The sequence below is a fragment of the Coregonus lavaretus genome (assembly GCF_964263955.1).
Source record: "Coregonus lavaretus genome assembly, chromosome: 11".
Classification (NCBI taxonomy): domain Eukaryota; kingdom Metazoa; phylum Chordata; class Actinopteri; order Salmoniformes; family Salmonidae; genus Coregonus; species Coregonus lavaretus.
In genome coordinates this window covers 46,081,901-46,096,826 of record NC_139998.1, presented here as the reverse complement: position 1 = coordinate 46,096,826, position 14,926 = coordinate 46,081,901, and the positions used below count along the sequence as shown (strand labels likewise).

General features: G+C 42.8%; 1 protein-coding gene across 1 annotated transcript in view; it reads right to left on the bottom strand.

Moving 5' to 3' along the window:
- LOC311137561 (microtubule-associated serine/threonine-protein kinase 3-like) overlaps positions 1-14,926 on the bottom strand; it is a gene marked incomplete at both ends in the record, with an annotated part of 65,987 nt that overhangs the window by 29,519 nt on the left and 21,542 nt on the right. The window contains 3 exons of the mRNA XM_084172078.1: positions 73-93; positions 7,137-7,209; positions 8,036-8,124. Of these exons, the coding sequence (XP_084028204.1) occupies positions 73-93; positions 7,137-7,209; positions 8,036-8,124 (183 nt within the window). The remainder of the gene's footprint in view (positions 1-72; positions 94-7,136; positions 7,210-8,035; positions 8,125-14,926) is intronic.

Genomic DNA, 14,926 nt, shown 5'->3' with positions numbered 1-14,926 from the left:
GCCGAATACAACAGGTGCAGACATTACAGTGAAATGCTTACTGAAGGACAATTGGATAAGCGAAATAACTACCTGTCAGTGCGAGCCATGTGGCTGAGGTCACGACAGCAGGAGAGAAGCAAGAGGGAGAGATGGTGAACATTTTGAACTGTTACAGGTTAAGTCTTCATCTTTCTACAGTCTCATGCTTAGACCGAACATGACTGTGATAGTGAACCACTGACCTGTGACATTTAATTTGACGAATGAAGTCTGACACAATTGGCTTATGTGTCAGTCTTAATTTGTCTAGCTTGGAGAGTACCGGCCCAACATGAATTTGAAGAGCAAAAAAATTTGCTGAGCAGTTTTGTTCTTTCTACTGTAATAACCAGGGATATGGGCAACTGACATTATACGGGGGCTCTAGTCCAGTGGATATATTTTTCAGCCTATTTCCAGAGACATTGTATAAAACCATGTCTTTTCCTATTACATCGGGGGTTAAGAAAAATTGAATTTCTCTAGGTTTGCATAACCAATAATGTGATGTGCCTTTATTCTAAATCAGAGACTTATTCCAATGTTTTCACATTAAGAGGATCTACCCAATGTTGAAGACTGCAGACAGCTGTTGCCATCAGGAATCTAAGTGTTTACAGGTTGCACTGGAAAAGCCAGGGTCGTGAATTAAGGGATGTTGAGTAACTGCGAGCACATTGCTGGCCAAATGTGATTTTGAGGAGGATCAGATGAAAGCCTACTTAAAACAAATCGCTCCAGCTTAAAGGATGGAGCAGCACCTAGTTGAACGTTACGACAACCTCTATCAAACGCATGGTAAAGATATCAACACACTTCAATCAACAGTCATTTACTTTATATTTATACATCTCTGCACACACACAGTGGCGTGTATTCATGGATGCCAAGGGAAGGCAGGCTTCCCAAAAAATGTACAAAATAAAAAAATCACATAAAATTAGTTATTTTCATCTCTCTGTGTTTCATAATTTTCCTTCAATTCGCAAGAGGCTGAATGTATCTCACAGGAGTAAGCACACGAGCAAGCGAAAAAGCGCCACTCTCTCTCTGTAAGTATATGCAATTTATCTGATGCTGTCTGGTCAAAAAGAGTATGACATTGTTGCCGCCCGTTGCTTTGAGCGCAAGGGAAGCCAGCGAACATTTGGCATCCCTTGGAAAAAAATAACCATAAAATAATAGCCAATCAGCATTGAGCTAAACTGAGTGAACTCAGCTCTGAATGGTCCTGGCGCACCAAAAAAAAAAGTGTCAAGGGAAGCCAGTTTGGATTTGGCTTCCCTACAATCACATCACATCGAGAGCAATACTTAATTGACAGAAACTACATAAATTGTTGCATCTCGTTGTGTTGTTGTCCTCCGGTGGCTAGCTAGCAAGCTAAAATTGTCCCTTTCCTAAATCAGCCATGGATGGCGATAGGGATTTGGACTTTACTTAATTTTACTGGTTTTACTTCATTCGCCGTACTGGCCAATGATTATGAAGGCGATACTGAGCCAACCATAAATTCATACATTGTGCCCCTGGCCTGAGAGGATGGAAGTTCAATATGTACAGTACCTAGATGTAGAAGGCTAATGTTAACTAGCTAACGTTGCCGATGAAAGGAAGTTAGGCTTGCGAGCCCTGCCACAAAAGGACCAGCTGACATCATGTCGTTAACACAGGTGAGAGTTTTGACGAGGACAAGGCTGAAGATCACTCTGTCATGCTGATTGACTTAGAATAACAGACTGGAAGCTTTAAAAGGAGGGTGGTGCTTGAAATCATTGTTCTTCCTCTGTTAGCCCTGGTTACCTGCAAGGAAACACATGCCGTCATCATTGCTTTGCACAAAAAGGGCTTCACAGGCAAGGATATTGCTGCTAGTAGGATTGCACCTAAATCAACCATTTATCGGATCATCAAGAACTTCAAGGAGAGAGGTTCAATTGTTGTGAAGAAGGCTTCAGGGCGCACAAGAAAGTCCAGCAAGCGCCAGGACCGTCTCCTAAAGTTGATTCAGCTGCGGGATCGGGGCACCACCAGTGCAGAGCTTGCTCAGGAGTGGCAGCAGGCAGGTGTGAGTGCATCTGCAAGCACAGTGAGGCAAATACTTTTGGAGGATGGCCTGGTGTCAAAAAGGGCAGCGAGGAAGCCACTTCTCTCCAGGAAAAACATCAGGGACAGACTGATATTCTGCAAAAGGTACAGGGATTGGACTGCTGAAGACTGGGGTAAAGTCATTTTCTCTGATGAATCCCGTTTCCGATTGTTTGGGGCATCCGGAAAAAAGCTTGTCCGGAGAAGACAAGGTGAGCGCTACCATCAGTCCTGTGTAATGCCAACAGTAAAGCATCCTGAGACCATTCATGTGTGGGGTTGCTTCTCAGCCAAGGGAGTGGGCTCACTCACAATTTTGCCTAAGAACACAGCCAAGAATAAAGAATGGTACCAACACATTCTCCGAGAGCAACTTCTCCCAACCATCCAAGAACAGTTTGGTAACGAACAATGCCTTTTCCAGCATGATGTAGCACCTTGCCATAAGGCAAAAGTGATAACTAAGTGGCTCAGGGAACAAAACATCGACATTTTGGGTCCATGGCCAGGAAACTCCCAGACCTTAATCCCATTGAGAACTTGTGGTCAATCCTCAAGAGGCGGGTGGACAAACAAAAACCCACAAATTCTGACAAACTCCAAGCATTGATTATGCAAGAATGGGCTGCCATCAGTCAGGATGTGGCCCAGAAGTTAATTGACAGCATGCCAGGACGGATTGCAGAGGTCTTGAAAAAGAAGGGTCAACACTGCAAATATTGACTCTTTGCATAAACTTAATGTAATTCTCAATAAAAGCCTTTGACACTTATGGAATGCTTGTAATTATACTTCAGTATACCATAGTAACATCTGACAAAAATATCTAAAAACACTGAAGCAGCAAACGTTGAAGACCAATACTTGTGTCATTGTCAAAACTTTTGACGACTGTAGAATAACAGTGAAGACATCAAAACTATGAAATGACACATATGGAATCATGTAGTAACCAAAAAAGTGTTAAACAAATTAAAATATATTTTATATTTGAGATTCTTCAAAGTAGCCACCCTTTGCCTTGATGACAGCTTTGCAAACTCTTGGCATTTTCTCAACCAGCTTCATGAGGTAGTCACCTGGAATGCATTTCAATTAACAGGTGTGCCTTGCTAAAAGTTAATTTGTGGAATTTATTTCTTTCTTAATGTGTTTGAGCCAATCAGTTGTGTTGTGACAAGGTAGGGTTGGTATACAGAAGATAGCCCTATTTGGTAAAAGACCAAGTCCATATTATGGCAAGAACAGCTCAAATAAGCAAAGAGAAAAGACCGTCCATCATTACTTTAAGACAGGTCAGTCAATCCGGAAAATGTCGCAAAAACCATCAAGCGCTATGATGAAACTGGCTCTCATGAGGACCGCCACAGGAAAGGAAAACACAGAGTTACTTCTGCTGCAGAGGATATGTTTATTAAAGTTAACTTCACCTCAGATTGCAGCCCAAATAAATGCTTCACAGAGTTCAAGTAATAGACACATCTCAACATCAACTGTTCAGGAGAGACTGCGTGAATCAGGCCTTCATGGTCGAATTGCTGCAAACAAACCACTACTAAAGGACACCAATATGAAGAAGAGACTTGCTTGGGCCAAGAAACACGAGCAATGGACATTAGACCGGTGGAAATCTGTCCTTTGGTCTGATGAGTCCAAATTTGAGATTTTTGATTTCCAACCCCCATGTCTTTGTGAGACGCAGAGTAGGTGAACGGATGATCTCCACATGTGTGGTTCCCACCGTGAAGCATGGAGGACATGTGGCGGTGCTTTGCTGGTGACACTGTTGGTGATTAATTTAGAATTCAAGGCACACTTAACCAGCATGGCTACAACAGCATTCTGCAGCGATACGCCATCGCATCTGGTTTGCGCTTAGTGGGACTTTCATTTGTTTTTCAACAGGACAATGACCTAAAACACACCTCCAAGCTGTGTAAGGGCTATTTGACCAAGGAGAGTGATGGAGTGCTGAATCAGATGACCTGGCCTCCACAATCACTCGACCTCGACCCAGTTGAGATGGTTTGAGATTAGTTGGACCACAGAGTGAAGGAAAAACAGCCAACAAGTGCTCAGCATATGTGGGAACTCCTTCAAGACTGTTGGAAAAGCACTCCTCATGAAGCTGGTTGTGAGAATGCCAAGAGTGTGCAAAGCTGTCATCAAGGCAAATGGTGGCTACTTTGAAGAATCTAAAATATATTTTGATTTGTTTAACACTATTTTGGTTACTACATGATTCCATACGTGTTATTTCATCGTTTTGATGTCTTCACTATTATTCTACAATGTAGGAAATAGTAAAAATAAAGGAAACCCCTGAGTAGATGTGTCCAAACTTTTGACTGGTACTGTATATCACGGTCGCAAGGCATATGAACTAACAAGTTATAGAGCAAACAATGCAATTATCACAACACATACAGTGGGGAGAACAAGTATTTGATACACTGCCGATTTTGCAGGTTTTCCTACTTACAAAGCATGTAGAGGTCTGTAATTTTTATCATAGGTACACTTCAACTGTGAGAGACGGAATCTAAAACTAAAATCCAGAAAATCACATTGTATTATTTGTAAGTAATTAATTTGCATTTTATTGCATGACATAAGTATTTGATACATCAGAAAAGCAGAACTTAATATTTGGTACAGAAACCTTTGTTTGCAATTACAGAGATCATACGTTTCCTGTAGGTCTTGACCAGGTTTGCACACACTGCAGCAGGGATTTTGGCCCACTCCTCCATACAGACCTTCTCCAGATCCTTCAGGTTTCGGGGCTGTCGCTGGGCAGTACGGACTTTCAGCTCCCTCCAAAGATTTTCTATTGGGTTCAGGTCTGGAGACTGGCTAGGCCACTCCAGGACCTTGAGATGCTTCTTACGGAGCCACTCCTTAGTTGCCCTGGCTGTGTGTTTCGGGTCGTTGTCATGCTGGAAGACCCAGCCACGACCCATCTTCAATGCTCTTACTGAGGGAAGGAGGTTGTTGGCCAAGATCTCGCGATACATGGCCCCATCCATCCTCCCCTCAATACGGTGCAGTCGTCCTGTCCTTTTTGCAGAAAAGCATCCCCAAAGAATGATGTTTCCACCTCCATGCTTCACGGTTGGGATGATGTTCTTGGGGTTGTACTCATCCTCCTTCTTCCTCCAAACAAGGCGAGTGGAGTTTAGACCAGAAAGCTCTATATTTGTCTCATCAGACCACATGACCTTCTCCCATTCCTCCTCTGGATCATCCAGATGGTCATTGGCAAACTTCAGACGGGCCTGGACATGCGCTGGCTTGAGCAGGGGGACCTTGCGTGCGCTGCAGGATTTTAATCCATGATGGTGTAGTGTGTTACTAATGGTTTTCTTTGAGACTGTGGTCCCAGGTCTCTTCAGGTCATTGACCAGGTCCTGCCGTGTAGTTCTGGGCTGATCCCTCACCTTCCTCATGATCATTGATGCCCCACAAGGTGAGATCTTGCATGGAGCCCCAGACCGAGGGTGATTGACCGTCATCTTGAACTTCTTCCATTCTCTAATAATTGCGCCAACAGTTGTTGCCTTCTCACCAAGCTGCTTGCCTATTGTCCTGTAGGCCATCCCAGCCTTGTGCAGGTCTACAATTTTATCCCTGATGTCCTTACACAGCTCTCTGGTCTTGGCCATTGTGGAGAGGTTGGAGTCTGTTTGATTGAGTGTGTGGACAGGTGTCTTTTATACAGGTAACGAGTTCAAACAGGTGCAGTTAATACAGGTAATGAGTGGAGAACAGGAGGGCTTCTTAAAGAAAAACTAACAGGTCTGTGAGAGCCGGAATTCTTACTGGTTGGTAGGTGATCAAATACTTGCAATAAAATGCAAATTAATTACTTAAAAATTATACAATGTGATTTTCTGGATTTTTGTTTTAGATTCCGTCTCTCACAGTTGAAGTGTACCTATAATAAAAATTACAGACCTCCACATGCTTTGTAAGTAGGAAAACCTGCAAAATCGGCAGTGTATCAAATACTTGTTCTCCCCACTGTAGGTTGTAATATGGCTTTTCTTTTTGGCTTGGCTTCCTGTGATTTTACCCACGCACTGCTACTGCATACACACAGCTACATCAATGTGTCCTACTGTATGGACCCACACTGGACCAGAAAGCCTCTTGCTGTGAGGTTAGCAGATTGGTTGAAAATGGTTAAGTCGCTACTATCCAGAGTGACTTAAAGTTAGTGCATTCATCTTAAGGTAGCTAGGTGAAAAAAAGATATATCACAGTCATAGTAAGTAAAACTTTTCCTCAATAAAGCAATTATCAACAAAGTCAGTGCTAGTAAGAAAAGACAAGCGTGAGTGTTAGTGCAAAAAAGGCAAGGGTGTTAGTGTTGTGCAGTATACTTCCCTAACTTTGGGGGGAAGCTTGTTCCACCATTTGGGTGCCAGGAAAGAGAAGAGCCGGCCCCTCATAGGGGTAGGAGGTTCCAAGAGACCAGAGGTGGCAGAACAGAGTGCTCGGGTTGGAGTGTAGGATTTGAGCATAGCCTGAAGGTAGGGAGGGGCAGTTCCTCTTGCTGAGTGAGGAGCAGGCTAACCTAGCAGGGAGGATGTGATCTCCACTCTGACTCAACCAACTAACTTGCAATCAGGCATGATGCATTTGTAATTTGGCTGCTCCCCTTGCTTTGAACTAAAATGCTGGCAATGCGTTGAGTGTGACATCATTGTTAAACCCACAGCAAATGGCAAGAGGGACGCGAGCAAGCAAACGTTGAAGGGGAGGAATTAGAGGAGCCGACTGTTTCTCGACCTCGTGCGTGCAACGACACTGGTCGGTCAATCAATAACGAAACGCTTTTCTGTGTTTGATTAACATAAATGGTTTTCAAAGGATGAGGACCAGGTGCAAGAGAGGTGGAGAAAGACTGGTCTACTACTCTAGAGTAAGTCTGATCTGAAGGTAGAGGAAAATGGCCCTTAGAACTCAGACAAACCCACACAAATAAACATCCAGAGCTTAAGTGTAGCAGGGTCCCAACATACCTGCGAGCGAATGGGAAGTTGAGGGAGGCACAGGTGGATACATTCCGGGGGCTGTCTAGGGGACTGCTTGCAGCTAAAAAAAACAAGGGATGATTACCATCATTACAGTAAATTAAGCTTGGATAACAGGAATAAGTAATTAAAGCTTTGTAGCAAAACCCTTTTTTAAATATTTTGAATAAGGATGAAGCAAACTCTATGGAGGGAGGCATGTCTCAGCTACTGCAAGTCGCTAGACTGAATAATATCTTAAATAGGTCTGGTGTAGGGTGCCAAACAAAGCAGCAGTTACCATCAAAGGGCATTAATGGAGAGGAGTCTATGCGCCGTTGTAATGTAGAATTTAGTTTTGTCTTTGACGGTGAGTGGATTGTTTTGTACTCGAGACACAAGAGTTCATTAATACGCGAGCGGTTTGTTACCAATTAAGCAACTGTAAACCAAATTAACGCTTAATTGTACCACCTAATAAGATAAGCCTCAACATAATTTAACTTGAAAGAGAGTGTCTGCCCTCGTACAGAACTCTATTTATAGGGTGCACCTGCTTGACAACTACGAGTGATATACACTCCCATTGATTCAAATGCTGAGGGGGAACACCAAAACCCACCCCTTTACCGAAGAGCCAACTTTTGAATTTTCTCCTGCCAAATCAGATTTATTTCTCCTCCTTCCTTTCCACAATCAGCACAGCATAAATCTACAAATGCTTTGAGGCCCCAACGGTACCGTGACAAATCCAAAATATTGATATTTGCACCTGCTATGTCGTAGTAGTACAGCCTACTCTGAAACATTCAAATGTGTCAATGTGAGGGCATAGGTCTACATAGTGTAGTATAGGCCACAAAAACAATACGTTGGAGACAAACTTCTGTTCCTGTGATGGTTCTTACCGGTGTGGACGGAGAGCGGGGAGAGAGGGCGTGACAGAGTGGGCGACGGTGTCCCCACACCAAGACTCTTCCTGTTGCTGCTCCGGCAACTGTGAAACACAAACAGGAATAGAGATGTCAGTCACCAGCTACACCAAAACACTTCAGTCATCCATCTTGCAGTGCTTAAAAACATGAGTTAGTGCCGCTTTGTAAATAACAGGAATAGTTCAACACACTTTGGGAAAATAAAAATAAAACTTTGGCATATGATTAGATCACCTTTGTTATGCAACATTCAGGCTAACACTGCCGAACCAGGCTGCAACAACTGACTGAGGATTTGTAGCCCAAATCCAGAAGTCATGAACTACTAGCAGGCTAGACAACCTACACAGCAGGGAAGGGTAGCACAGAGAAAATATTTTCTGGAAAAAAAGGACAGAAGTGTCCACACACATTCTGTCCACAGCCTTCAGTACATCCAGAGAGCATTACAGACTACTATTACAGATTGCAAAAGGACAAGAGAGGCACACCTATTCCTTTGACTGAAACAAACCAGAGGCCAAAGAGCATTTACCCTCAACCAATATCACAACAAATTAAGGTTTAGGCCCACCTAAATAATCGATGTGGCCTACTCAAGGCCTTCATCCATCCATCTATTGTAGTCAGTCTACCATTCTCACAGTCACTGCCATGCTATGCCCTGCCATTAAGAAGTATATCAAAGCAGCTCTGCTATGCCGCGTCATGCAGTGTTGGCATCGTGTTGTTGTTAACCTGCAGTGCCCGGAAACCTATGATGACTAGAGACTGACACTTGTGGGAATGAATTACAGGGCTGGAACACAACAGGACAGATTAATAAGACGTTTGTCAAACATGACAAAAAAGTGATGTCATAAAAAGGTATTCAAGCACTACAAATATACCAGTCTATGCATAGAGTGGAAAAACGAGAATCAAAAACAGGTTTGTTTCTATTCTGAGAGTGGCAAAGATGCACCGCTTTTAACGCGCTTAACTGGCTTTGAAAGGCAGCAACCAATACTTGCCATAAGCAACAGGACAGGTCGATGTAAAAAACAAAAGGGGTGCTTGAGTATTTAATAGGTTGCCAGTTCAATATAACCAAAAGCAACACAATTGCAAATGTATTTTGTTGTTAACTGTGAAGCAACAAAATATGAGGGGGGAAACGCATGCATTTCACTTTAAGCATAGGTTTTGTGTATCAACAGGAGGCACACAGACAGACACAGACAGTTTATGATAAAGACTGGGAGGAGGAGTCAAGTGAATCATCTCCTCGATTTGAGCAGAAGGGGAACAATAAGGGTCAATATAAAAGGACAGAATAGCATCACTTACTGACCAATGAGGAGTAGATACTGTCATAGACCACAGGCCTACCAGATCTAGGATGGTTTGCAAAGGACACAGCAGTGAACAACACAAAATGCCCCGTGAAACAGGAATGTGTGTTTATTCTGCATAGTATCATTGTTTTGAATCTCACAAGGACTGTAGGTGTACTTAGATTTTGTTCCCTTCTCCTTCTAACAAACAATATTACAGACTTAAACATTTCCATAACTGTACTGTAGCAAACGATAAATATTCACAACAGCCAATTCTCTATGCACTGGCCAAGTTTACCTAGTTGCACGCTCTGAAACAAAAACAACCCGGCAAAGCAAATTTACGAGCCAATGACGCGTCAACATCAGCTATGTTATTAGTTACAACGTAACGAGAAAATTTGTATTACATTATTCCTGAATGTGTGCAATGGACACAATGCAAAAATGTTGCGGTCAATGTGTCCATCTAGGATGTCCATCTGCACCATAGACGGGTTCTTTCAGAGACTTGTCTGAGAACGCCAGGCCAATACAAGAAAAAAGCCTAAAAAGTAACAATACAAACACATTAAAATGTCAATAATTTGTTGCCGTTGAGCTTGGTTAAATAACTACGTCAACCTACCTTTTTGATCGTTTTAGCATCGCTCCTGTTACAAATTGCGACTTGTTGTGGATTGGCACTGTGGTACAGTAACTTGGGTCCGACATAGTGGATGTTGTTTAGAACGAAAAATAACGCTAATTCCGATCCAAAAGAACAGAGAATTCTAAACGGTAGATACAGGACCCGAGAATGGAAGCAACAAAATCCCGGGTAGACCCTCCATCGCTGTGGAAGTCTTTTGTGTTGGACTAGTTAGACAGTTAGCTAGACTCACAACCTCATTCAACTCCTTCATGATTGATGAAGCCAGCTTTCGGTTCCACCGTCGCTTTCTTTTGCCTCATATCCAAGCACCTACATCTGTTGGTTGGTTAACTGTCCATAGTTAGTGATCCTGGTGAACATTCATAGGCTGCTAACTCTCTCTGCTGCCAGTACTACATAGTTCACTTTAGTGACCTACCATACACACACACAGTAGACTACTACGACGCTTGAAACGAATTGTTGGGACGATGACGTAAGTTCAGGTAATCGATGTAGTTGGGATATACCATAGTCGTTCATGTGAAGTGGGTAAGGGGATAACCTCTTGAAAGCCCCGAGGTGCCCCTATGCTACCAAAAGTGGTTCATGCCCATTTTTTCTTCTTCTTCTTCTTCAGTATATTGGCGATCACACAACCTACTATGCGGGATGGAAACAGGATTCCCCCCCAAAATGAACAAACTAACAAAAAATTAATTAAATAAATAAATCAAACAATAGATCTGATCCCTACACAGGCTCAAGGGGAACATGGGAGGGCGGGTCTTCCGGCACCAGTACCCCTTGCATGTCTTCATGTGTAAAATCCTTAAGTCCCAAAAACTTTTCTGCCGCAGCCTCAATAATGTCCGGTTTCTTAGACTTTTACATTTACATTTTTAGTCATTTAGCAGACGCTCTTATCCAGAGCGACTTACAGACTTCTTTGAGACTTGTGCTGTTCAGTTTATAACTGTGGCAATGAACGCAACAAAATCCATATTTTTAACACAGGGTATATTTTGTCGGCCAGCAAACATTTACTACATGCTGTGGTGCATCCACTACGATATCTTCACTAGCATCACTTGTTCTCTCGATTATTTTAAATCGCTTCTGCATAGGATATTCGATTGACCGCTCTAACTTTTGCCACCTCAATCTCCTTCACCCTTACATGGCACTCAGGATCATGATCCCCACCACAATTGCAACACGTCGTCTTCTACACACCGTTCTTCAGTATACTCCGTTTTTCGGCACACACTTGAAACATGGCCAAATCCTTTACAATTCTTACACTGCAGTGGTTGGGGGACGAAAGCTCTTACGGCGTATCTTACGTAACCAAGATTAACATGCGTAGGTATTTGGTCTTTATCAAAAAACAACAGGACCGACAGACTTTTTCTTTTTCTCCATTCACCCAGGGGGTGAGACGTCGGGCACCAACCACACCAGGAATTCTCTTCAGGTATTCAACCTGAACATCAGTCGTCACCCCTGAGATGACTCCTTTGACGGGTACTCTACTCCAAAGCAGTGGCGGCTCCTGAAAAAATTCTCAGGAGGGGCAATTTTTCTGATGATTTAGGTGACCTACACACATTTAAAAAAAGATATGTCCAGCAACAACATGAAGACAGGGGCAGCATATAAGTCAATACCAGAAGCATTTATTGACTGATCTCAAAAGTGTTGGCTTACCAGGGTTGGTGGAGCCCTCAGTTTCATCTTTGCCTCGCAAAGCTAACTCAAACACTCCGCAAAACTTCACACACTGGATTAGCCGGCTGAGGATGTGGCGGTTCTTGCTAATGTCGTAGTAAATATATTTGTTATAGTGAATATGGAATATGATATGTTGAGTAAAATGTTGTGCTAAGATCTATTTAGGTCAGGAGCTGGTTATAAGTTCTGTTCCTATCCAATAACAATGGACAAAAGGGTCCTATCTTGTCAGCCTTGTCAGCAGGTGGCCAAGGACAACACCCACGCCATAGGCCTCTCAGTTCTTCCAACTCAGGAGTTCTTGCTCTGAGGACACACACACACACAAACACACACACACACACATCATCACTGTTAAACACACACACACACACACACATCATCACTGTTAAACACACACACACACACACACACACACAAAAATCCCCTCTCTTAGGCTGAACATTTGAAGACAGAGAACCCGACTCAGAGCCAATGCAACAGTGACAGTAGCCTGCAGGGGACCTCGCCCAACTCATCAGGACCAATCAGAAGATCAGAACTACTAGATTGAACCTACTTCATTTATTGCATAAAATGTCTGCACACAATGTTTCGGGGCTCTCTTCAGATAATAATAATAATAATAATAATAATAATAATAATAATAATATGCCATTTAGCAGACGCTTTTATCCAAAGCGACTTACAGTCATGCGTGCATACATTTTTGTGTATGGGTGGTCCCGGGGATCGAACCCACTACCTTGGCGTTACAAGCACCATGCTCTACCAGCTGAGCTACAGAAAGTGGATACTCATGGATGCGCATTGCAATTGTAAAATGTCAACACAATTGGAGACACCACGTCATTTTTGGAGACATGTTATTGACAGTAAACTATTGTAGATGCGACTGCTAACTAACTAAAACATTTTAGCTGGCTAGCTAATCATCTTAGCTAAATGTGGGGCAAACAATTCAGTTATTTACCGTTAATTTGAGGGATTGGGGTGAAAGAAATCGAGTTACATAGTGATACTTTACGATATACTGTATTGACAATATCGCAATATTTTAGCGCTAGTTGGCTGTACCTGCACCAAAACACCATTATTGTTCCTTCATAGCTTGTTCTCAATCTTTTCACATTGGGAGCCAATTTGTTTTCAGCACTTTTATTTCCATGACTGATCAAAACTCGTTCTCATGGCTTTCTGATCCCTCTGCAACAGACATATGGTGCGCAATAAAATCACAGTATCGAATCGCAATACGTATAGAATCATGAGACTCGCAATGCTGATGCATATATCTTATCGTGAGGTTCCTGGCAATTCCCAGCCCAAGTTCATTTGCCACAACAAATCTCTTCGCTAGCAAACGCGATGTCTTCTCCAAAACGGCAATGTGTCTCCAGCAATGTTTACTTTTTTGACGTTCTATGGCATCTCCACTTTCCAAGCATATATGACCACATGTAATATTTTGGTAAGTGATGCAAATAGTGAACTATGTAGGGCCAGGATGTAAAATATATGTAGCTGCAGCAATTTCTCTTATCTGATATGGTAAGTAATGGGGCTTAATTTATAGCTCCCTAAGAGTTTGACGAACGGGTCCGTGAACGCGATTCCAGATATATTTACCTCTGAATAAACTGCCTTTATTACACCATATCCACATCCAGTAAACTTGTGATTATCAACACTAACCTCATCGTTGTGGCGGCGGACAGCTAGCCTGTATCCCTCGTCATCCAGTTGAGTGAGTGGCAATGTCTTTTTTCGTTCGTACCAATTTTTGGAAAATCCTCGGGTGTAGGACTTTCCGCCTTTAGTAGAAACCTGTTGAATTATTAAATTTGGTCTGGGAGGTCCTAATTGTTTCGTTGCCAATTTATCTTCATATGTTCGCCGACAAAAAGGAACTTCTTTCAAACAATCCACTCTTTTCTCAGTTACGTTCATGGTTACGTAACGTATGACGAAAGCGCGTAAGTGCAAGCCCACAGACACCCATTGAGATTGTATTGAAGGCTCTGAAATTTGAAAAAAAATAGATTTTACATGGGAGTCTATGACAGAAGTTCTGGGCGATTTTCAATCTGACTGAAATCGCCCCAAAAGGGGGTGGAGCCATTTGAAGCACGACTTTAGCCTGATTCGACATTTAGTGGCAGTGTGGCACTGTGGCAGATCAGACGTATAGATTACAACACTGATAACTACTGTTGCCGTGATATAATTGATTAGAAAAAAAATCCCTTCCTTTTCCCGTTTGGCAGTGCGTCGCCCATATCGCCCTATTGAACAGGCCGTCCCTGCTCCAAAGATCAAAACACAAAACTTATGTTGTCTGGATTCTTTTGAGGCCCACTGCAATCTTCCTCTGCTCTTCAAAATAAGACCACTCCTAGTCACTCTGATGGACTCCACTTTTCCAAGCGCATACTCCACCATTTTCGACATCTCAAACAGGTTTTCCACATACAGTGCCTTCAGAAAGTATTCAGACCCCTTGACTTTTTCCATATTTGGTTATGTTACAGCCTTATTCTAAAATTGATTAAATTGTTTCCCCCCCCTCATCAATCTACACACAATACCCCATTGAGAAAGCAAAAACAGGTTTTTAGAAATGTTTGCAAATGTATTTTAAAACCCCCAGAAATATCACATTTACATAAGTATTCAGACCCTTTGCTCAGTACTTTGTTGAAGCACCTTTGGCAGCGATTACAGCATTGAGTCTTCTTGGGTATGATGCCACAAGCTTGGCACACCTGTATTTGGGAAGTTTCTCCCATTCTTCTATGCAGATCCTCTATCAGGTTGGATGGGGAGTGTTGCTGCATAGCGTTGCTGCGCAGCTATTTTCAGGTCTCTCCAGAGATGTTCGATCGGGTTCAAGTCCAGGTTCTGACTGGGCCACTCAAGGACATTCAGACACTTATCCCGAAGCCACTCCTGCGTTGTCTTGGCTGTGTGCTTAGCATCGTTGTCCTGTTGGAATGTGAACCTTCGACCCAGTCTGAGGTCCTGAGCGCTCTGGAGCAAGTTTTCATCAAGGATCTCTCTGTACTTTGCTCCATTCATCTTTCCCTCGATCCTGACTAGTCTCCCAGTCCCTGCCGCTGAAAAACATCCTCACAGTATGATGCTGACACCACCATGCTTCACCGTAGGGATGGTGCC